The sequence below is a fragment of the Camelus dromedarius genome, chromosome 31, assembly GCF_036321535.1.
Source record: "Camelus dromedarius isolate mCamDro1 chromosome 31, mCamDro1.pat, whole genome shotgun sequence".
NCBI classification, from domain to species: Eukaryota; Metazoa; Chordata; class Mammalia; order Artiodactyla; family Camelidae; genus Camelus; species Camelus dromedarius.
Window position 1 is genome coordinate 23,883,695 of NC_087466.1, and position 23,818 is coordinate 23,907,512.

General features: G+C 55.0%; 1 protein-coding gene across 5 annotated transcripts in view; it reads left to right on the forward strand.

Moving 5' to 3' along the window:
• The window catches only part of ADGRD1 (adhesion G protein-coupled receptor D1), a 157,308-nt gene that overhangs the window by 100,194 nt on the left and 33,296 nt on the right, over positions 1–23,818 (forward strand). For all 5 annotated transcript variants that reach the window (XM_064481327.1, XM_064481328.1, XM_064481329.1 and 2 more), the window contains 2 exons: positions 13,687–13,760; positions 17,441–17,564. In XM_064481327.1, coding sequence (XP_064337397.1) covers positions 13,687–13,760; positions 17,441–17,564 — 198 coding nt within the window. The remainder of the gene's footprint in view (positions 1–13,686; positions 13,761–17,440; positions 17,565–23,818) is intronic.

The following is a 23,818-nucleotide window of genomic DNA, read 5'->3' on the forward strand; positions in this document are numbered from 1 at the left end:
CCCCAGTCTTGCAGTGTGGGGCCCCGGGGACCAGCGCTTACAGGATCTGGACCCTGTTCTCCAAGCCCAGGGTGGTGCCCCGCTTGTCACCCCCACACCACACACCCCCGGGGGTGGGCCGTGGGGCTGGGGGCTCTGGTCCGTGTGCCCACCGACACCCCACCGCTCAGAGTCTAGTCACATGGCAGCTGCAGCTTCCAGGCTGGGAAGCACGGGCTCTGCTGGCGGTCAGCCGGAGGCCCGTTCCCTGGCACGAGGGAGAACAGATGTCCGTCTGCCACAGACCTCTGTCCTGCTCGCCCCGGGAGCTGAGGGCTCTGCGTCCTGCTTGCTGGGTGGGAGGCTGCGGGGTCAGCCCCAGGCCAGCAGGCTTTCTGAAACTGAGCGGGCGGGGAGGCCGGGTCATCTCCGAGCTTCCCCCTCCCCAGCGAGGGCGTCCCCCCGGCCTTCCTGCAGCTGGCCGGAGGGAGCTGGCGTCACGGGGGCTGGAGGCGGCCACCCATCCTCCGGGCTCGGGAGGTGCTGCTGCAGCCCTGGTGTGGCCCAGATGTGCATGGGGCTGGCCGACCATCCCGGGTTCAAACCCGCGGCCTCCGGGAAGCCCTGGGGCGTGGGAGTCTCGGGTGATTGAGGGCTCCTTGGCCTTGCAGGGTGGAGGGCGTTCCAGGCGCCTCCCAGCTGACACTCAGATCAGTAATTCATTCCATGATGATCATAGGCTGCTGATCCAGTAACTGTTTATAGTTCACATGAAAGACTCTTGTCCTCTGAGGCACCGTTCTTAGTTTATGGGCGGGACGAGATCACTCTCAGATGTTGGTGTGGCCCTCCTGCCCTCCATGGGACAAACCCATGTCCAAGGGGCCCCGGAGTCCAGAACTGGATCCATCGAGTGGGGGCTGAACACCAGAACCTGCCGCCTCTCCTCCCCGGGACCCAGACCTTCTCCTCCACAGGCCCCCTCTCCAGTGCTCCCTCCTGCTGAGAGGCCCTGGCTCAGAGAGCAGCCAACAGGTCCTCCCTGAGGCTAAGGCAGGCCCTGCTTTCCCCACGAGCAGAGTGCCAGCTCTGGAGCTAACCCCCTGGGTTCAAGTGCCAGCTCCATCACGGGTTAGCTGTGTGACCTTGGGCTGGTCACTGGAGGTCTCTGGTCTCAGCTTCCTCCCATGTACGGTGGGGCCCGTAATGCTGTCTGCAGACGGGCATGAGGGCTCTGTGAGCTCAGAGGTGCGAAGCAGGTGCAGCAGCACTGGCTAGTGTGTGGGCGGCTCTCGGGAGGCAGCAGCCGCAGGGCTCCACCCCAGTGCCCGTCTCAACTCATTCACTTCTGGTCCGCCCTCCTGGTTTCTGCACGTCTGTTCCCCATGCCCTTCTCTGCCCTTATGTTGATAAGCTTCTTTACACCCTAAATGCCTCCCTTTCTCTCACTCTCATCATAGCCAGAAATTCTGGGAATGAAATGCTCATTGCAGCGTTTTCCAATGTGTTAACTGGAGATGTAACCAAGATGCCGTGTTCATCCATTCACCTCCCCCACGCCTGCAAAATGACACCAGGGGTGATCAGCTGAACTGGCTTCTGGTGAGTGCTGGTTAGGGACAGCTGACAACGCCTGGTGCGCCTGATCATTTTTCGGAAGGCTGTGAGGATAAACACGGTATCTTGATTATGTTTGCATTTACATAACCAAGTGGCCCACTGTGACCGCATGCTCTGTGGGCTGAGTGTAGAAGCAGGGCCACCCCTGTGAGTGGTGAACCTGCTGCCCAGCTTTCAGGAATGGGTTTTATTAGGTAGGAGAAAGATGTGAGTTCCTCACCAAGGACTGGCCGCGCCTCTCCTTGGGGCTGGTGGTGGGACTGAAAGTCTGGAGGTGTCTGGTGGAGGGAGGGGTGGTGGGAGATACAAAAGAAAGAGGTCAGAGCCAACACTTGAAGCCTGGAAAAGTGAGACAGTCATGGCCTACAAGGTCACCCTGGGTGGTCCAGGAAGCCCTCCTGCTGCTGCTTGGGCTCTGTCCTGCCCCTGGGGAACTGGGCAAAAATGCTTCATCTGCAAAGTGCTTGGAGCATCCATTGGCTCTACCAGTTCCAGGAAGTTGTGCAGGAAGCTGGGAACTCAGTGAGTCCCAGCTGGGACAGCGCCGCACTCGTGGCCGTTGGTGGCCCCTTACGGAACAGAACAACAGAGCCCTTGTCTTTTACACAAGAATCCTCGTCACCAGTGCTGTTCCCAGGACACCCTGGCTGCACTCGTGGCAGGCAGTGCTGCTAGTTGGGTGGGCCAGGTGTCCTGGAGTTGCTCCATTAGAATGTGACTTGTTTCCTGGTCTAGATTTGCAGGGGTCATGAGCCATTTGCCCTCCTTCCCTCCTTCCAATGCTCACCAGCTGTGTTCAGCGGGAGGGCTGACGGGGCGGTCCTCTTGGTGACGTCCACACCTGCATAAGGTTTAGGATTTTGCCGATTTGTCCCCAAGTAACAAGAATTCTTGGTCTCTTTCGATTGGCATCAGCAAAGGCCCATGGTACACTTCATTGTCTTCTCTGTTATTTGATTTGAAACAGAACTTGGGTGTTTGCATTTAAATGGTAGATTTCCATCAAGATTCCTCTGTTTAAACAAGTTGAGAAATCTCAGTAACAGCATGTAATTTTCTGGAGTGTAAGCTCTTTGGGACAGCGGCGGATGTCTGACCTCCTGAAACTTTTAAAATGATTCTTGACCAATGGTTTCCTTTGCTGTGCAAAAGCTTTTATGTTTAATTAGGTCCCATTTGTTTAGTTTTGCTTTTATTTTCCTTACTCCAGAAGCTGGTTTGAAAAAAATATTACTCTGATTTATGTCAAAGCGTGTTCTGACGATGCTTTCCTCTAGGAGTTTTGTAGTATCTGGTCTTATGTTGGGGTCTTTAATCCGTGTTGAGTTTATTTTTGTATGTGGTGTTAGAGAATGTTCTAATTTTATTCTTTCACAGGTAGCTGTCCAGTTTGCCTAGGGCCACTTGTTGAAGAGACTTTCTTTTCTCCGTTGTATACTCTTGCCTCCTTTGTCCTAGATTAAGTGGCCGTAAGTGCACGGGTTTACTTCTGGACTTTCCATCCTGTTGCACTGATCTGTGTGTCTGTTTTTGTGCCAGGACCACACTGTTTTGATGACCGTAGCTTTGTAGGATGGTCTGGAGTCAGGGAGCGTGATTCCTCCAGCTCTGTTCTTTCTCAAGACTGTTTTGGGTGTTCAGGGTCTTTTGTGTTTCCATAGAAATTTTAACTTTTGTTGTTGTTGTTTCAGGTCTGTGAAAAGTGTCATTGGCAATTTGATAGGGATTGTGTTGAATCTGTGTATTTCGACCAATAGGGAGCATTTTAGAGGAAGAGGGGACATTTTTTTTTTCCCAGGGTGGCTGGAACGATGCGTTGACTCTTATCTAAGAAGGGGCTCAAGCTTGTTTCAAAGGATGCCTCCAAACTCCCATCTTCCCTCACCTTCTCAAATGAACCCGTGTGGGTTGAGGTCTCCTCCTCCTCACACTGCAGAAATCACATCTTTCCTAGCCTCCTGGGGTCTGTCTGCAGGACCAGGAAAGACCACTGTCAGGAGAGGAGGGGCTCCCGGGAGCAGAGCGGCAGGAGGTTGCCGCCCACCCCACGGCCCGAGAAACTGCGCCTGTCAGTGCGGTACCCACTCCACCCAGGTGCTCACCCTCCACCTCTGGCCGCTCTGAGCCTCCGTCACAGCCTCGGACCCAGGGGCTGACGGGGCTGGAGGAGGAGGGCTGGGTGGAGTCGCAGCAGCAGGAGGGCCGAGACCCCCGCAGTGAGTCCAGTGCTGGCAGGGTGGGGCCCTGAGCATCCTTGGGGCAGCTCCTTCCGCTCCACTGACGGCCGTGCTCACTCCTCACTCACTTTTTGGAGCCTTCTCTTCCCAGCCTGGACCAGCTGGCCCCACACGAGCCCTGCGCCCCCGAGGGGGGGGTTACTGCCCCTGTTCCCAGTCATCCAGGGGTCCAAGGAGGCTCTCCTGGTGCTGATGGAGACTGAACACCTCTCCCCTCCTCCAGGGACCGACGGGCTTCTTCCTCAGTGAGTAGCCGGGAGGCGACCATGCACGGACTAGCTTAGACCCGGCTCGAGGGGAGCAGTGGGGACGGGGGACAGAGAGAGCGATGAGAAACCTGCTGCAGTGAAATCAGGTGAAACAGAGACACGTGGGGAACAGGTTCAGAGCAGCCGAAACAAGGGAAGTCGAGGGCGCCTTCCTTTCTCGGGGACTTAGTGGAATCGAGTCGAGGAGGCTGGTTTCACGAGCTCTTTCGGGATCATAGGTGACTCTGAAGGGGCGGGGGCCCCCAGGGAGCAAAAGTCGTGATAACAGCAGCAACCAGACCGGCTGAGGGCCCAGCCGGTCCTGCCGTGGGGGGCCACCACCTGCCCGGTGCATTTGGCCCATTTTCCAGCACACAGCGCATCTGGGGGTGCCGCCGGCCACACAGCCCGCCACGTGCACGGAGCCTGGGGCTGCTCTCTGCCAGATCCGGGCACTGAGACCTCCCGAGTCATGCCCCGTCACGTGCGGGTTTCCAGACAGTCCTTCCATTCTTTCTTGTAATTGCTTTTCTGACAACCCTCGTGGCGCCGACACCTGCACCGTCGCGGCAGAACCAGGGATGCTGGTAGACGGGACACCCTACTCGCCGCCGTCTGCGTGCCCCGCGCTCCTTCACTCTCCCAGAGCTCTCAGTTTGCATCTTCCTTTTTGTCATATTTACACCATTGCTTATAACGAGCGTTTTATCTTTCTTTTCTTGGAAACCCTTCTTTGTTTGTTCAGGGCTGCTAAATTCTGCCGACGTGCCCTTCCACATCAGGAAAAGGCATATCTTTAAGGAGAAGTTTTTCTATAGAAGCCAACACAGTGGTTTGGGAAAAAAATCTCAAATGGATTTTGTGCCCTTTGGATGACAGGTGTTCATTTCACCAGTAATTGGCCGTGTTCATATTTCGGGACCTTGGGGATCTGGCTTAAGAAATCATGTTCTGTGGACTGTTCCCATTTAGATCTTCAGTTCTGCTCATTGAAATGCAAGTGTAGTCTGGCAGAGATGGCGAGCTGGCTGAATGGTTATTTCCCTGTGGTTATCGACCAGTTTTGCCAGTTTTGCATCTGTTAATCAGATTTATTTCTGCATACCTGATGACCTCAGAGGTGTGTGATTCTTTGAATTTTCCTTTGAAGTGATATGGCCATCTTAGTGGTTGCTTCATCATCAGTGAGTTAAAGAATATAATTAATAGGTGTTCATTTTATATCTGAGAGTCATGATTTTACCCTTTTCAACTGTAGTCTTTTAGTGTGGGAGAAGGGGATTTCAAGGGAAAGGCTTTGGATAGTCTCTAGGATTTTTTCTTTTTTTCTTTTCTTTTTTTTTTTTTTTTTTTTGCGTGTGTGAATTTAAGGCCCCGGGGAAATTTGGGTTAAACTATGTTATAAATGAACTAATAAAATAGAGTAGCAAATGGGAAGATGGGGAACAGAAATGATTAATGGGAAATACGTGTTACTGAACACATCTTTCCTTAGACAGTTCAAGAATGCAGGCTGTGGGCTTCTAAATTCCTAGTTTCTTTTCTAAGTAAAATCGCTCATCGTTCATGAGAAATACTATCATTTTTAATGTGCTTTATAAGAGGGTTCAAGATCGCAAACATGATTTATTATTATTAACAGCCATAGAACCAGGCTGTAAAACATATCAGCATTTTCTAACCTTTAATCCCATAAACCATTATTTATGTAGAAATAAAAGTGTTACCCTCCCTGGGACTTTCCGAGATGGCCCCCAGGGGTTACCTGTAATCAGAACTTCCTGATTATCTGCCAGTCCTGGAAGTTTATGTTGAGAGTTCTGCTTTGCAGTCTGTGTCATGAAAGCACTCTTTTTTTCCCCTCCCGTCTAAGGACACTGATGTACTGAGAGTCAGCCTTTCTCTATTTTGATTGCAAACTCTTTTCAGACGTGCATTCAAGGTTATAGTTGAGTTTATAATCCCAGAAGGTTTTCTGGCTGCAGGAAAACATTCCAACATTTTTTTTCTCCCTTCTTGTATCACAGTACAGATAACATTAAAGTCTGCAAAACATCTTTGAAAAATTCTAACCAGGTGTCTGGGGAAAAAAATTGATAACACAAATATTCCATGAGCAAGGGGCATCTGGGAAGAAAAATATTCCGGAAGGAGGCCTGGAGGCAAAAGCTGACCACTTTTGATGTGGGTGGAGGATGGATGCTGACCCGGACGGGCGGCAGGCTGTGGACGGGCCTTCTGTGAAGTCATCGCTCCCCTGGGTTCTGGCCTGGACCACACAAGAGATACTAGTGCTTCAAAGTGGGAACAAAACATACACCTCAGGATGCAAACGGGGATGTTGATGTAAAACCTGGGGCCCTGGGGAGTAGAAGGAAGTCCCTGGGAAGAGGTGAAGCTGTCTGTGCCTGGCCTGTGCCTCTGGTCGCACAGGGACTGCTTGGGACTCACACGTGGTGACCGTGGGCCAACAGCCGAGATTTGAGGTGCCAGGGAGGTGGGCGCGTGGTAACTAATTGTAGTGTAATTGTCTTCCGTGCTGGGACTAACCGTCTTACCTGTGGTCCCCTTAGCTGGCTTGCCGACCGATTCCGTGGTCCTGTGCCGGGTTCAGCTAATCCAAAGGAGACTTAAATATCAAAGCCCCGGGCTTAATGGTGGGGACATTGCGTCTCCCACTCCAGCTAGAAAGCCTGGCTCGGTGATCACTGATTCTGGTTGATGCTGGTTTAACGCTTTTTAAAACTTTTTATTTTGAAATAACGGTAATTCACAGGAACACCACTGGAATCAAGATGCCGATGCACCTCACCACCCAGAACATCTGCCTCCCTTTGGCTGCGTTTTCTTCCCCCGCCGCCCCTGACTGCTGGCAGCAACTACCCATCTGTTTTCTGTCTTTAGGGCTTTGTCGTTTTGAAAATGGTGCCTGAGTGGAATCGTACAGACTTGGCCTTTTGAGTTTGGCTTTTTCCATCCTTCCTGATGCCTGTGAGGTCCATGCAAGCTGCCATGTGTATCACTAGTTCCTACCTTTGGTTGACGAATCGTGACCCAGGGCCTGGATGAATTGCAGGGAGTTTAGCCAGTCGCCCCCGGAGGGCTGTTTTGGTTGTTGCCAGTGTTTGATAATTACAAGTAAAGCTGCTGTGAAGACGCATGAACTGGTTTTCCTGCAGACACAGCTTCCATTTCTCTGGGGTAAATGCCCAGGAGTGAAAATGCAGGGTCATGGGTTAAATATTTTCAATATTAAAAAAAAAAAAAAACTCCCAAACTGTTTTCCAGACATTTCGCATTCCCACCAGCAGTGGCTGAGCAATTTGGTTCCTCTGCATCTTTGCCGGCATTTGGTGCAGTCGGTCTTTTATTTTCGTTATTCCCAGTGTGATCGGAGTCTGGATTTCCCTAGGGGTTAGTGATGCTGAAGATCTTGTCTTGTGGTTCTTGGCCATCTGTATGTCCTCTTCAGCGAAATGTCTCTTCATCAAGGCCTTTCCCCTTTTTCTAACTGAATTCTTTATTTTCACAGTGGAGCTTTGAGAATCCTTTATAAATTCTAGATATGACGCCTGTGTCAGACATGCGCTTTGTAAATATTTTCTACTGGTCTGTAGCTTGGCGTTTTATTAAAAAGAGATAAATTGGGAGTTTTAGATTTGCAGATACTAACTACGGTGTACAAAATAGGTGAACAACAAGGTCCTACTGTAGAGCACAGGGAACTATACTCAATACCCTGTAATAACCTGTAATGGGAAAGAATCTGAAAAAGCTTCTGCACGTGTATATGTATGACTGAGTCACTGTGCTGTACGCCTGAAACTAACACAACTTTGTAAATTAACTATAGTTCAATTAAAAAGTGGTTAAAAATGTTACTAGTGTTACACACAAATGGTCTACACTGATAACAAATTCATTCACTGATATTCCTTGAAATAAAAAAAAACAAGACTGTTTGCAGCTCATTCTTGTCAAACGGAGATGGAGACTCTCGGAAAGTTCCTGCCTCCTTTTCTGCTTCTGTTTTCGGCCCCGCGCTCCGCCGACCTGTGACCCCCCCGTCTGCTCTCTGAGACGTCGCAGCTGCAACCGCCAAGCGCAGGGACAGCCCGGGGGCCGGTCTGGCCCGTGTCAGCCCATTTCCCCCCGAGACCATCCTGGTCCGGCGTTGCCTGGGCCAGGGGGATGATCAGAAAACACTTCCTATGCGACTTCAGTCAGGCTGTCCTCTTTCCAGCTCCCCGTGTGACGTCACAGGTTTTGTTTCTCTTTGTTTTTTGCTTGAAGCCTCAAAGCAGGTTCCTGTCTGCGTGTTTCCCTCGCCTACTGAGTGTCAGCCGTGAGCATGAGACTCAGGCGTCTGCAGCCCCGTTCCTCTCTGACTGGAGCCGTGCTGGCTCGCAGGAGAGGGGATGGGGGAAACCACGGAGGGTCCCATTTAGAATTCCACTCCCTCTGTCAGCAGGCCCTCCCCTGGGCCGAGTCCTACAGGGACCGTGAAGGTGGAGAAAGTTGAGTTCCCCGCAGGTGCGGGGACACCGCGTACCCCAGGCCTCTGGGTGGGGGCCTCGAGGGCGTCTCCCAGCCTGGTCCCGGTGGCCGGGGGCTGACACATCCCTGCGGTGTCTCCGCTGCACTCAGCTGCGCGTGGAGGGGAGAGACAGGTCGGGAGGTTGGGGCCCGTCTGGAACTGAGGCCCGGCCGACAGCTGAGGGTGAGGACGTGTCAGCCCCTCCCGGGCCATCTGTGCACGTGTGGTCAGGACGTGTCTGTCCACAGACAGGACAGACGGACTCCAGCCCAAAGGGGCCTCTGTCAGCTGGTGGGCCTGGAAGGGCTGGGGAAGGTGGGGGTTCAGGCATCATTTGGACAGGGGAGAGGGCATGGGGGCTGGGGGTCAGGGCCCTTGAGATGTCCTTGGATGACCTAACCACACACTGAGGCTCCAGAAGCAGCCTGGGGTGAATGTACCCCGGGCACCCCTGCCTCTCCCGGGAGCCAGGATGGGGAGAGCCCAGTGCAGAGGCTGCTGAGTGGTGGTGGGGTGGCTGGGTAGAGCCCCTGATCCACGGGGTCAAAGCTGTCAGCTTCTCACCCTGCCTGACCTTGTGCCCTCGGCACTCGGGCCGGCCCAGCCCATCAGCCCGCCCAGGTCCCCTTCCCGGGGGTCAGTCTCAGGTGTCTCCTTCGTGGGCACCCCCTCCAGCCACCCCCATCCCGCTCTGGGCCTGCCTCGTCGTCTTCAAGGAGGGGCTGCCCCTACGGAGCTGGACTGCCTAGGACTCTGTGAGACCCAGAAACATCCGCAAACGCCGGGGGACCGAGGCCGGCTAAAGGGTCTTCTGCGCCACCCCCACCCCATCACTCAGTTATTCCTGTTTCCCCCCAAGGCGGGACGTTTCAAGCCTGCAGAGTGCTGGGCCCCGGCTCGTGACAGGAGCCAGGCCGGAGCGGAGGGTGCACGGCAGGGACGGCTGCCCCAGACCTTCCGCCCACAGCGTGCGGACCTGCCCACGGCTCTGGGGTCGGCGTTCTGACCACCTCCCTGGGGGCCAGAGCTCAGGGCTGTGGTACCATCCGCGTTTTGCTTGGGAAACAGTGTTAGGCAAATGTCTCTCCAACTAGTGTGTGAGGGAAGCTGTGCGCAGCCAGCCCCCGTGCCTGCGGCTCCCGCCTCCACATACCCCACCCACGGCGGATGGGAAACACTTGGGAAAAAAATTCCGGAAAGTTCCGAAAAGCAAAACTTGCATTGGCCGTGCCTGGTAACTGTTTACAGAGCATTTATGTTGTGTTAGGTGTCGGAAATAACCCAGAGACGACCTGAGGTCCCCAGGAGGGAGCTCGTCGGTTACGTGCAAATGCGGCACCGCTTTGTACGAGGTGGGCCTCGTCTAACCCCCACGGGTACCGAGGGACTGCCGCACGGGAAGGAAAAGCAAGCGCGTCTCCAGACGAGGAGCATTCACAGCTGCTGCCAGGAGACTGCTCTCGAGCTGCATCCCCGAGGAGACCCCTTGCTGCGCCCTGGTCACAGTGATTACTTGATTAATCCTCTCTGCTTCTCCCCACGTGGGAAGTCCCTCCGGCTGTTTGCAGACGTCTCAGAACACACAGGAGATGTTCCCTGGGGCCCACGTGGCCCTTGCCCGTCGGACGTGCTGAAGCGAAGGTGTCTGATGGAGGGTCGGGCTCCGCGGGGTCCGTGGGCTCTGGACCCACGAGGGGTCCGGGTGGCTGCTGCCCTCCCCAGCCTGATGAGGACACCCGGCTCCCGGACCCCGGCCAGCGGGGTGGCTGGCTGGAACGGCTCTCCTCTCTCACCCCGGCACTCGGGAGGCAGATGGGCGGGTGCACCTCCCACATCTCCAGGAAAGTGGGCTGTGACCCCGTGCTCCTCTCTCCAATGGCACCACGCCCCGTGTCAGCACCCGCCGCTCCCCTCCTAATCGTGCTCCTGGGGCCTGTCTAGGCCTCCTTTCTTGAAGATGTGCTGAGAGCCTTTGTTCCATTCCGGCTGCAAACTCTTCACCCAGAAGGAGGGGCTCTGCTTTTCCCATCGCAGGAGCGGAGCCTCGAGGAACCCAGACGGAGGCAGGAGTTTCCTGTTTCGGGTGTTACCCTGGCGCCAGATCCCAAGGAGCCCTGCCGGCCCTCCACCCTGCTGGCCACACACACGCTGGGCTCGGGGCTCTGCCTGATTTATTTTTCCATTCCCCGTGGAGAGCAGTTTAGATCTGCAGTCAGAGGGGCAGGACTCCGCCTCTGTGCCGCCCCCAGGTGGAAATGCTGCCGTGGGCTCAGAGCGGGTGCTGGTTCCCGGGTCTAGGTTGGAGGCCGTGAGGGAAAAAAGTGAACTGTCTCCCCGGGGAAGCCCTCAGGGCCTCCCACTGTGTGTGAGCCTGGGCCAGGCTCCTTCCAGTCCTGGCTGCCTGGACATTTCCTTACGCGACACAAGCATCACCCACGTGCACCTCCTTGTTTGAAAATGTTACATAAACACCTGGGACCTAATTAACCTGAGAAGCACAGCAAAGGAGACCACTGACAAAAATGAAAAGACAACCCACTGAATGGGAGAAGGTATCTGCAAATGATATGACCTATTAGGGCTTAATATCCACCATATGTAAACAGCTCACACAGCTCAACATGAAGAAAACAAACAACCCTGTGAAAAAGTGGGCAAAAGAACTGAAGAGACATTTTTCCAAAGAGGAAGTGCAGATGGCCAACAGGTACATAAAAAAGATGCTCAGCATCACTCATCATCAGGGAAATTCAAATCAAAACCACAATGAGATGTCGCCTCACATTTGTCAGAATGGCCATCATCAGAAAGAACACAGATGACCAACGCTGGAGAGGGTGTGGGGAAGAGGGAGCCCTGCTGCACTGCTGCTGGGAGTGTGAGCTGTGCAGCCACAGTGGAAAAAACAGTGTGGAGGTTTCTCAAAAAACTAAAACTAGAACTACTAGATGACCCAGCAATTGCACTTCTGGGCATATTTCTGAAAAAAAAAAAACAAAAAAACAAAAAAAAAACCAGAAACACTGAAATTCCAAAAGTTACATGCACCCCAATGTTCACAGCAGCACTATTTAGAACAGCCAAGGCATGGAAGCAACCTACACGTCCGTCAACAGAGGACTGGAGAAAGAAGCTGTGGTGTATTTTTACGGTGGAATACTACTTAGCCATAAAAAAGAATGAAAGTTTACCATTAGCAGCAACATGGATGGACCTGGAGGGCATTACACTAAAAGAAATACAGCAGAGAAAGACAAATAGTACATGATATCAATTACATGTGGAATCTAAAAAAATACAACAAACTAGTGAATATATAAAAAAAAAGAAACAGACTCACAGATCTAGAGAACAAATTAGTGGGGACCAGTGGGGAGAGGGAAGCGGGGAGGGGCAAGATGGGGGGAGCAAAACACAGCACAGGGAGCAGTCCTGGAGGGCGTGCGGCTAGTGCTGCAGGAGGTGGGGGTCGCACTTCGTGTCTTCGACTCGGTGGGTTTCGCACTTTGCAGCTCCCCTCGCTGATGGCCTCCTGCTGTGCCAAGTGGCTGCAAGACCCAGGGCTCCGTGTGTCTGCACGGAGCTCACGGCAGGCTGAGAGTTAGGGGGCACAGGAGAAGAGACTCTTTTCTAGCCTTCAGTGGTTCTCGGGTTCATGTGCGTCCCCCGAAGGCCTTGTCCCCACGCCCAGGGTCTGCGATTCTGCGGTGGGGCCCTGGCATGGCCGCTCCAGGTCCCCGGCTGATGCCGGGACAGCCGTGGGGGCCACACTCACGCACCCTCCTTGGCATTGAACGTGGGAAGGGGCGCCAGCCGGGGTGGCCCAGGTGGCGTGGGGACCAGGCCGGGCATCTTGGGCATAGCTAGAAAAACAGGGTGAGAGAAATGAGGGCTTGACCTTTTTAGGGTTTCTTCCTGTTGACTTTCCTGAGCCTGAGGGTGTGTCGCTTGGGCGCCCCGAGTTTCTATAAGGGTTTGAGGTCAGGTAAACGCATCTCCCCGAGCACCAGGCCCCTCCCTCCCAAACCAGTGGGCGCTCGGAGAGAGGGTGGCCCTCTCGGTTCCGACTTGCACGCTATCTTTCAGCCCAGCTTGGCCGTCCAAACTGGGTGGGCGTCCGGGGCGCCCGTCCATGCAGCTGCAGCCGCGTCCCGCCCGCGGGAAGGCAGAGCTCACCTGCGCGTTAGCACGGGGCTCCGTGAGTGAGTGAGCAGCGGGCCATCAGATAAGGGGATTTCGATTTGATCAGGAATCAATTAGCGACCACGTATCCCGGAGTCCAGCCGCCTGTGAGCAGCCCTGGTTTCCGCTGGAGCCGCCGGCTTCCCAGGCTTCCTGGCAACGGGTCCTGGAGGAAGCTCTGCATCTGTTTAGGGCAGTCCAGCTGCTGCCTGGTGCCCCGAGCTGGCATCCAGGAAGTCCCAGGACGAGGCTTTTGCTCTCTCGGGAAAGCGAGAAGCCTAGGAACAGGGTCGTTGATTGATCTGTTCAGTCGTTCATTCTTTGGTCCATTCATTTAATAAATACTCAGTAAGCGCCTGCTGTGTGCCACACACTAGGCGAGGCACTGGGGACACAGCAGGGGGTGAACAGCCGAGGGCTCACCGTGTGCACGTTCTGGAGAGGAAGTCAGCAGACAAACAAGTGCATGCGTAACACGCTGCGTGGAACGCGATGCTACGAAGAACGCAGCTAAGAGAGGGGGCAGGTTGGTGGTGTTTTGAATGGGCAGGCAGGGTCTCGGGGAGGAAGTAACCTGCGGCAGCGACCCGGAGGGAGCGAGGGAGGGGGCCCTGTGGTTGCCTCGGGGAGGGGCATTCTAGAGGGAGGCTGCAGCAAGTGCAAAGGCCCCGAGGCAGGACCCCTGGTTGATGGGCTGTTGTGGGCAAAGGAGTGCGGCGTGAGGTGGGGCTGGCTGACCACAAGGGTTGAGATGGAAAGTCACGGCTTTGTGTATCACCCACCCAGGGTCTGGTGGGCCGTGGGAGGGCAGCTCGTGCTTCATTGCTGGGAACTCTGCTCCTCCAGCTGGACTGTGAAGCGTATCTCTTCTCTGTCATTTCAGACTCAAAGGCAGTACATCGAGGCCACCAATGAGAGCAACAGAGTCTTCCTGTACTGCGCCTTCCTGGACTTCAGGTACGGTGTGCTCAGGGGGCTCCCGGGGCCGGGAGGGGGCAGAGGAGGGGAGGGCGTGGGGGCCTCAGGGTGCAGGGTGTCCAGCCTTATGCTCGGTCACAGGACGGTCAGGTTATGATCTTTTTTTTCCCCGTTTGTCTTGTATGTTCTCTTTTTCTTACTTCGTTTGGATTTGGGGTATATTTTTGTTGCCACTTTATCTCCACTGTTGATTTCTCGTGTCTTCCTTTTAACTTTTTTTTTTTTTTTTGCAGTGGTTCCCCTAGGGCTTAGAGCGTGTATCTGTAACCCGCCTGTGTCTACCTTTAAACAACACTGTATCACCCCCGTGTGCTCTGAGACATTGTAACAGCCTTTTCATAATTCTTCTCACCGTCCTTTGTGCCAGTCTTACCACACATTTACCTTTACTGATGCCGTAAATGCACGTGCATCGCTAGTATTTTTGCTTTACATAATCAGTTGTCTTCTAAAGCAATTCAAATTAAGAAAATCATAATTGTATGTTTCCCTTCCTTTTTCTTCCCCCCCTTTTCCAGCTCTTTAATTTCTTTGTGCAGAGACACGTTTCCGTCCGACATATTCCTGTAACCTTCCTTGCAGTGCAAATTGCTGGCAGGAAGTTCAGTTCTTGTGTTTCTGAGAAAGTATCCTCTTTTAGTTTTGAAAGATTTTCTCGCTGGGCTTAGGGTGCTGGGTCACATTTTTTTCTAGATTTACACTTTAAGAAAGGATGCAAGCCATCTATCAGTACATTATTCTTTTTAAAAGTGAAACATTATTAAAAAGCACGTGTCCCGTTGGACCTTCGTGTCACCCTGATTGCCTCTCCTCTTGCCGGTGGCGGCCACGTGGGGAGACTTGTGTGTGTGTGTTCTTAATAATTTACGCGTGGTTTATGTTTACGTTCCCAGGAAATGCATGGTGTGGTTTAGCACCACGTCTTTCCATCATCCCGCCCCTCTTTGCATTGCCTTCTGCCCACGGCTCTTCTAACTGACGCGCAGCCCCGTACGCACCACGTTGCATTTGCGCACAGGAGTGAACTTCTTTCTACTTCCTAGGTCACGGGGCTGGACGTATTTTATGTTATTTGATATCCTCGGCCTGGCTTCCGTCGCAGATTTATTTGCGCCCAAGCCGGGGAGCGAGCCCCTCGTCCCCGCGGGCCCCCGGGACATGCTTCTTGACGCAGGCGCAGAGGCCGTGCCGCGCGGGGCTCAGCTCGGCCACCCCGGCTGACAGCGTTGTCACGCCCGCCCGGCCCCGTTAGGGGAAAGGTGGCCTTCGCGGCTTTTACTTCGCAGTCACTCTGCATAAGCAGAAGACGCCCTTTCCAGCCCTGCGCCCGCGCCCCCCCAGTTCGGGCCCGCCACTAACTGAAGAAGGGCGCTCCTGCATTCGGGGGACAGACCAAGGTGCATCTCTGACCCGGCAGCCGGCGTCGCTGACTCCCCTCGGGGACAGTCAGCTGGAGCGGGCGGCCCGGGAGGGGGGACGTGCCCGTCTCTAAGTCCCTCTTATTCCGATGTTCCTGGGGAGGCTTTGCTCCTTAAGCTGAGAGGTCCGCGTGGCGCTGGCTGCGCTCTCTGGTCTCCGCTAAATGCCGCCACCCCCCTGAGGAGGGCAGACCGCTTGTCACCAACACTGCCTCCACAGTGGCTGTCCCCGCATCGCTGCCGTCAGGGTCGGTGCCACTCCCGAGTCACCTCCAGGGGACACCTCCCACCCCACCCTCAGGTCTCGTGTTGCCCAAGCCTCACCCAGGGTTACAGCCACTCCATGTCCTCGTGGGGACACTCCCTGCCTCAGAGAGGAAATTAAAATGCTGCCCGTGAGTGCTTTGTCCATGGGACACCGGCAGGAGGGGGCAGGACTGCATCTTTATCGGTCACCCCCCTGGGACGGCCACGTTTCTCATCTGCTCTGTTCACGGCTGGCCCTGCAGTGAAAACTGAATGTTAAGCAAAGAGAAACTCAAGCTTTTAAATCTCTTCAACTTCCAAAAAGCTGTCCCCAAGGTCCCCTGCCTTCGGCCCAAGCAAAGGTCTGTCTTTGCTGATAACGCCAAGTTGCAGTTTCTGGGAAGGATCATTTCAGCATCATTTTTGGAATTTGACGATACAGAGAGATCCAGAGAAGAAACCTGCTGTCACCAATATTCTCACCGTAAGAATTAACCACAGTTAACATTTGAGCGTATTTGCTTCAAGTCATTTTTGTCTTGGTTTGTACTTTAAGAAATGATACAAGATTGAAGGAGGGGACAGCTGAGCGGTGGAGCGCATGGTTCTGTCCCAAGGACCTCTGTTAAAAGAAGAAGAAAAGAAATGATACAAGTAATAGGTGGAAACCGTATTCTTTTTTTAAAAAAGTAAAACATTATCAAAAAGCAAACGTGTAGAAGACTTTCACATCTCGTCCTGGTCTCCTTCCCTCTCCGAGGGGGAGGTTCCCCAATAATTTGTGTATAATTTATGGTCATGTCCACAGAAAACGCAGGCTCTTCTTTTGCTTTGTGCCCCTGGCACCATCACTCCACGTTACACGTTGCACATTATGCGTCTGTGTTTCACCCACGCGGACACGTGTTGCTTCTGACTGATGTGTAGAGCCCTGTCGTGTTTGTGTCTGACACGTTGCATTCATCCAGGCCCCCAGGGGACATCAGGTGACTTCAGAATGTTCTCTATCTGATGTCACTGTCATCTGTCATTCAGTAAGTAGCCCAGACGCCCCGCTGTGCGTGCAGCTCCAGATTCCCTAGACGAGGGATGCTGGGCTGCAGGACTGGCGTATTCCTTTTTTTTTTTTCTTTTTTAATTGAAGTATAATTGACGTACAACGTTGTCTTAGTTTCGAGAGGACAGCAAAGTGACTCATATATATATATATAGACACGTATATACACACATATGCATTCTTTTTCCGATTCTTTTCCATTAAGGTCATTACAAGTTATTGAATATAGTTCCCTGTGCTCTACAGCAGGACCTTGTTGTTTATCTGTTTTATATACAGTAACGTGCATCTGTTAATCCCAAACTCCTAATTTATCCCCCCTTGCCCCTTGCCCCTCTGGTAACCAGAGTTTGTTTTCTATGTCTGTGAGTCTGTTTCTGGTTTGTAAATAAGTTCATTTCTATCATTTTTTTAAGATTCCACATATGAGTGATATCATATGGTATTTGTCTTTCTCTGTCTGACTTACTTCACTTAGAATGATGATCTCCCGGTCCATCCATGTTGCTGCAAATGGCATTATTTGATTCTTTTTTATGGCTGAGTAGTATTCCATTGTATAGATATACCTCAACTTCTTTATCCAGTCATCTACTGATGGACACTTGGGTGGCTTCCGTGTCTTGGCTATTGTATATAGTGCTGCTATGAACATTGGGGTGCAGGTGTCTTTTCAAATTAGAGCTTTCATCTTTTCTGGATATATGCCCAGGAGGGCACATTTCATTTTTACTGGCTATTAGTCGGGTGCTTTCCAAAGTGATCATGCCGAAGTGGTTATACCATTTTCCTCTAAGGAAACAAATCTTGCTTCCTTGTGGCCTGACTGACACCAGGCACATCCTACTCTCGTCAGCCTGATGGGTGAGAACACAGTCTCAGCTCACGGGCCAAGGGGGGCTATCGCGTCCCGCTGACCACTTCTCCTGTGTCCTCAGCTCCGGAGAAGGCGTCTGGTCGAACCAGGGCTGCGCTCTCACGGAAGGGAACCTCAGCTACTCCACCTGCCGCTGCACACACCTCACCAACTTCGCCATCCTGATGCAGGTGGTCCCGCTGGAGGTGAGCGCCGGGCAGTGGGAGGTCCTGGACCACGGAGGGGGGGTGCCCTTTCTCCATCAGTCTGCAGTAGGGCCGGGTGGCCAGTCTCTGAGAGATCTGACTTCCAGGGTCAGCGTTAGCCCTGTGGTTGAGGGGGGCTGCCCACCGCCTTCTGGGTCCCCCTCTCTAAACAGGGCCAGGACGGCGACCCTAGCTGCAGGTTAAGGAGGGAAGAGGCCCCTCCTCGCTGGGCTTCTCTGCTTCAGAATATTTAACTTTATCACCTGCTAGGTCAGCACTAGAGATGAATTTCTTTGGTTTAAAGCAAGCATAGCTGGTAAGGGAAGGAAAAGAAGCTCTTCAAGATGCCCCTGGGGCGCCGCCTCTGAACTGCTGCTGTCCCTGACACCGGGGTGTGAATGCCTTCCTTGGCTCCTAGGCCCCCAGAGGCAGATGAGCTTCCTGGTGGGGGCGGAGAGCAGGGAGGGGACAGGGCTTCCCCCAGGATTCCCGAGGTGCAGGGGAGCCGGGTACCTCGAGGCAAGTTTGGTTTCGTCCCACGCTGAGCTGTGGAAACTGGAACATTGACGTGTGACTCTGGGTTTCTGGCTTCTTTTGAAGATTCAGAGGGTTTGGTGCTGCGGAGCCAGAGTTTTTACTGGGAGCGGTGGGGCCAGAGCTGGGTGGGGCTGTCCTCCCCCGTCAGCCGAGCTGAGCCCTCCGCCGGCCACTTGTCAGGAAGGGGCCCTGAGCTCCCACCTCCGTGTGCCTCCGTGAAGGGAGCGGGCTGCGGCGGGTGGGAGATGGGGGCGCCTGCTCCCGCCGAGTCACCTTTGCTGTGTGACCCGCTCTGGCAAACCCACTCCTGTGACGGGGCTGGGGTCCCCACCCGCTCCACGGGGCCTGTGTGTCTATGACAGACTCCGTTCCCCGGGGTTTCATAGTCCAGGGGCTGCATCTGTTGGACATCAGCAAATGTCTGGCAAGCACACGACGCATCAGGTTTGTGAGGGATGCTGTGATTCCGGTAGCGACACCGAGACTGTGGCCGGGGTTTCCCTGAGGACTGATGCCGTGTCCGCCATCGTTCAGCAAATACCTACCCGGCACCCACAGGTGGGCCGGGCCGGGGGGTTCACTTGTGAACAAGAGACACAATGTCTGTAAGAAAGACAGACAAATAAATGAACAATAAGTAGGTAATTTCAGATAGCAGTACAGGTGGGCGGGACACTGGAGAGAGGGACGGAGGAGGAGGGCGCCTTTCCAGAGTGTGGTCGGGGGAGGTGTCTCCGAGGAGGTGACACCTGGATGGCCACCAGGCTGCTTGCCAGCAGCCCCGGGGGAAGCATACTCCAGGCTGAGAAGGGGCAAGCGCTGGGGCGGGAGGTAGACGAGGAGGGGGCGGCGGGCGGCGGGCGCGAGGGATCTTCACGTTTGCCGAGAGCACGTGGCTGCCACGAGGAGCATGGAGTGGAGGCTCCAGACAGGTTCCCGGGGACGCGGGGCGGGGAGGGGGCGCTGCGCCACCCTCTCCCGCCCATCCCCACCCGCTCCCGCTCAGCCGCACCCAGCGCTGTCGCTCTGGACGGAGGCCCTTTGCTCTGCCTGTGCCGACGCTTCAGGTGAGGGTGGGCTGTGCCGACGTCCCGGCAGCCCCTCAGCCGGCGCGGCGGGGAGGGCGGGTGCGGCCGGGGGTCCCGACGGCGGGTGGAGAGAAGCCAGGCACTCATGTCGGGTCCTTCAGGCCATGGCTCTTACTTTTAGGGTCCCGAACCGGCGGTTCTTCATAGACCTGAAGGGTGCAGGCCCCCGGCCCCCCAGCGCCCTTGGTGGAGTCTCTGTTCAGGCAGCTGTGACCCCCAAGCAGCCCCGGGGAGCAGTTTTTGAAGGTGTGACATCGAGGGGCAGCTGCCCGTCGAGTAACTGGCACCCCGTCCCCTTTAGCCGCCGTCCTTGCCGCGTGCTCGGCCAGACCCCCTTTTCTTGCTGTCCCGCAGCTCCTGCATCCTGGACCGGGCTGCACACTGGGCTGTGACCCACTGGTGGCTGAGGAGATCGGTGTGGTGGGCTGTCGCTAGTAATTTAAAGAAAAGTGGCGTAAGATGGACCACGTACCAGGGAGCCCTGAAGGGGGCAGGTGGGTCCCTGTCCGTGAGCCCCAGCGTCAGTTACCCCGACTGCACGAGATGCTCGTTTTGCTGGTCCATCCGCTCCATCGCTCCCTCCGCTGTCCCTGCTTGTCCTAGTCTGCGGTCACGACATCACTCCTGTCTCCTAGCTCGGGCCCCCCAAGATGAGGAGCAGGGCCTCCGTGAGGCTCACGCCCCCACCTCCGTCCTGCACACAGGCCCCCCTGTCCTCCCTTCCGCCGGGGCCTCGGCCCGAGGCTCACCTGGCTCCCCTCTGGTGTCTGGGAGGGGGGAGTCCAGCCACTCACTTTAGAAGAGGCGCCACGCTGCCGCCACGCAGAACCTATGGCAGCAGGGCTGGGAGGGTCCGCGTGGTCCTGTGCCGGAGGCCTCTGCCTGGCGGGTGGAGGAAATGAGGCCCGGAGGGCGGGGTGGCCTGGCCTGTGGTTGTTCACCCTCTATCAACAAAACATGGAATTCTTGGCAAACCCTAGGCTTCGTAGGCGTTATTCAGGAAAAACCACGGTGCTCGTGACCTTGAGTGGGGGGGAGGGCGGAGCCATGCCGACAGGGACCCCTGAGAAGGGGCGGCGCGGAGGCAGGTGTGGCCCCCGGAAGGGTGCAGGGGGCTTCAGACACAAAACGTCCGGGGGGGCAGAGGCGGCAGATGCGGTGGGAGTGGGGAACCGTCGCGGCCGGTGGGGACGTGGCGAGCTGAGACCCCCGCCCCGTGGACAGGGCAGCCCAGCAGATCAGACTCCGTGCTGCCCCCTCTTCGAGAAAAGCTGGAGGCTGGTTTTGGGCAGAATCTCCTGGTGTTTAGACGCGGCCTTAATTCTTCTGTCTAGGCCTCGTGTGAGGGGTGTGTCCGTGGGCGGGCCTGGCCCGGTGTCCCAGGACCGGCAGCCCTCCCCGCGTGCTCAGGAACCACCAGCTCTTGTGAGGATGCTGACTTCGGCTCCACGGGTCTGCGTGTGGCCCGGGTCCTTCCTTCTAGCAGAGCCCGGGTGGTACCCAGGCACCGCTGGCCCCCGACCACGCTCTGAGTACACCCTAGACACACGTACCTCGTCTGTAAAAGTCAGCTCCAGCTTCCTGTTCACGTCTGGTGACAATGGCCGGGCCGATTGTTCCAGATTTGAAGGGACGGCGCGTTAGGGTTGGTCTGATTCCAGATGTGTGCTCAGTACAGGTGGGAACATGACCTAGTTTGGGGGTCTGCAGGAGGTAAGTTGCAGAGCAAGCCTGTCAGACCGCCTTTTGGGAGAGGAGTTCCAGGGACGCAGCAAACAGCATGATTTAAAACGAGCCGCAGATGCAGAGCCTGCAGGGCAGGTGTTCTGCGTGTGGGCGTGGCCATCGATGCTCCTCCCACAAGGGCAGCTCTGGAGGGTGGGCACCGGGGGTCACTGGAGGTGGCATGGAACAGACAACCTGCTGGTGCAGCCAGGACAGGACAGGCACCGTTTCAGGGTCTCTTCTCTCCTTCCGGCCTCGCCACGTGGAGGGGGCGCTGTCACCATCGCCATCACAGGTGAGAGTCTGGGGACGTCCCCCAGGTCCCCAGGGAGTGGAGTCTGGACTTGAGCTCTGCTCTCAAATCCCAAAGCTCAGGCTGGTGGCCGTGCCCCTGGACGGCCCGCGAGCAGAGCAGCTTCCTCTGCATCCTTCACACACCGAGGACTGAATCCGGTTTACTCTGTGACGCGGGTGGGTCTGCTGGCCGGCGGGAGTGGGCCGAGGGGCCCGACACTCTCAGGAAGCTGTGTTTGTGCATGTGGGAGGGGGCATGGGAGGCAGCTCAGTCCAGCGAGCTAAAAACATCCGGAGTCACAGAGCGGCTGTGATTATAGACCTGTGACCGCCCAGCGGGGACGCCAGATTTAGACTGTCTGTGGGTGTCTTCGTGGAAGCAAATCATAGCTACTCATTGCCAGGAAAGGTCGAGTTTGAAATGGCTTAAAATTATTCATGCTAAAAATGAACAAAACAAAAGCTAAAGCAGTTATCACAAGTAGACGCCAAATCCGTAGTACGTTTGGAGCGTTAATAAAAACAGCACCAGCGCCTTGTTTCCCTGATAAGTCTGCATCCTCCGGAGCCCCGCCAAGGAGAGCAGGAAATGGGCCTGGACCCCCTCCGTCCCGTGCGAATCCTGATCGTGGACACTCAGGATGGCCCGTCGGGACCCCCGTGCAGCCCAGCGCATCTGGCCACTCGACTGTGACTGTTTTCGTTGTCTTCTACTTAACCTGTCCTTACCTTCTTCTCTGATTAAAAACATCATAGTTAATATTTAGCTAGTACGTACACCTTCAAAAACCTCAAGCTGTCAAAGGTATTTGAGTGAAGTCTTTCTCCCACCACGTCTGCCTCCTAATTCCACTCCTGTGAAACCACGGCTGTTACCAGCGTCTCACGCCTCCTCTGTCCAGGTGTGAGTCGTGCCCTGGCCGCAGGGCCGTCCCTGCAGATGGGGCGTCAGGCCTCCTCCCTGCCCCGCAGTTTGCTCCACGGTTGCCCAAGCCCCTGCCTCGTACTTGTCACAGCTGGGTCATGCACAATCAGGAGCCCCGGCTCTGAGGACGTTCGTCCAGGCAGCTGCCACCGGGCACCCAGCTGGGCCGGTCTCTGGCTTCTTCCAGCAGCCCAGTGGTGCGTGCACCATCTTGGACGCACCCGTCCAGAAGAAAGTCCCGGCAGGCGAATCTGTGGGCCAAGGGCACAGGCACTGAAATTTTGAAAGACACCAATACGTAGCTCTCTGGGGACCCCGACCCAGTTTGCACTTCCTCCAGGGGGTGAGAACGGGCGACTTGACTGTAAATGTGAGTCGCAGAAGTGCGGCTCCCTGGCTGGGGCTGTCTGACTTGCGATGTACGTGCATCTCACGCGGGGAATAAGCTTTTACACTAACGCCAGTACCTCTGGGTCCGAGTCCATCGCGCGGGGTGCCAGCCGGGCGCCTCCCTCAAACTCGTTCTCCGCATCTTTAAAATCAGCAAACTCAAATCCAGTAAGAGTTCCAAGAAACTAACTTGTTTCCTATTGGATAAAATTACCTCAAAGTTAATTTGGAGCCGCGAGTTTCAAGAAAATCAAGGGAAAGAGTGGAAGGAGAGACTTGGCTGTGACACTGATCGGAGTACACTGAGAAGCTGCCGTGACCAAAGCGGCATGCCCAGAAGGGAGTCATCGGGACAGACAGAGAGTCCAGAATGGACCCCGTAACTTCTCGACACACCCAGGAGAATCTGTGTTGCAGAATTAAGAGGCAGAAAGCAAGATACTGTGCAAAAGTATAAGATAATATTTGCAACCTTATTTGTGGTGGAAATAACAGAACAACAGAAACATTAACGAACGTAGCACTAACGACTGTGTAAATCCTGACACATCAATGCCAAGGAAGGTCACGTACCTCTATGTTGACAGAGGTGATTGAATCAAGAAATAAGCTGCAGTTATGATTAAAGAATGAATTATAATCGCGCCAGCTGGCTTGACGGAATCTCCAAGGTATTGCGTGAAAAGGGCAAGATGCTGAACGGAGCGTGTAAGTATCTCGTTTTTATAAGACCGGGTCAGATCCCGGTGTGTGCATGGGTTCACGTGGGAGGTTGTGTCTCAGTATATGGTAAGAAGAAGGGTCTAGAAGGTGCATGCTAGGCTGTCAGCAGGGTCGGGGGGCCATGTGGGTCCAGTAAGGGCAGGAGGTGGTGGTGGGGGTCACATACGGGTCGAACCTCCTATTTGGAGAGACTGGACCAGGACCCCCCGTGAGACAAGTTCCTGTTGATGCATTTGTGTGGAATGACCTCAGATGATTGAATAAGTGGCTTGGAGAGGTGGTTGTAAGGTCTGCTCCCCAGGTGAGGTTCTGAGAGCACCTCTCGTTCACGGTCCTTCCCGACACCCAGGGCCACCGAGCCCGGCATGGTGCAGAGGTGGCGTGAACACACGTGAATGAGCGAGTCTGTTCCAGAGGGGAGAGGAGCTCAGGGTAGTACGGGAGCGTCTCCCTGGACGCCGGAACGCGGAGCGCACGCTGGTTTAGTCAGTCACCTGGCTCCTAGGCACAGGGATGGGCAGGTGTGCAGGTGCAGGCAGGTGGGCACCGCAATGTTGGGCATCCCTAAGGAC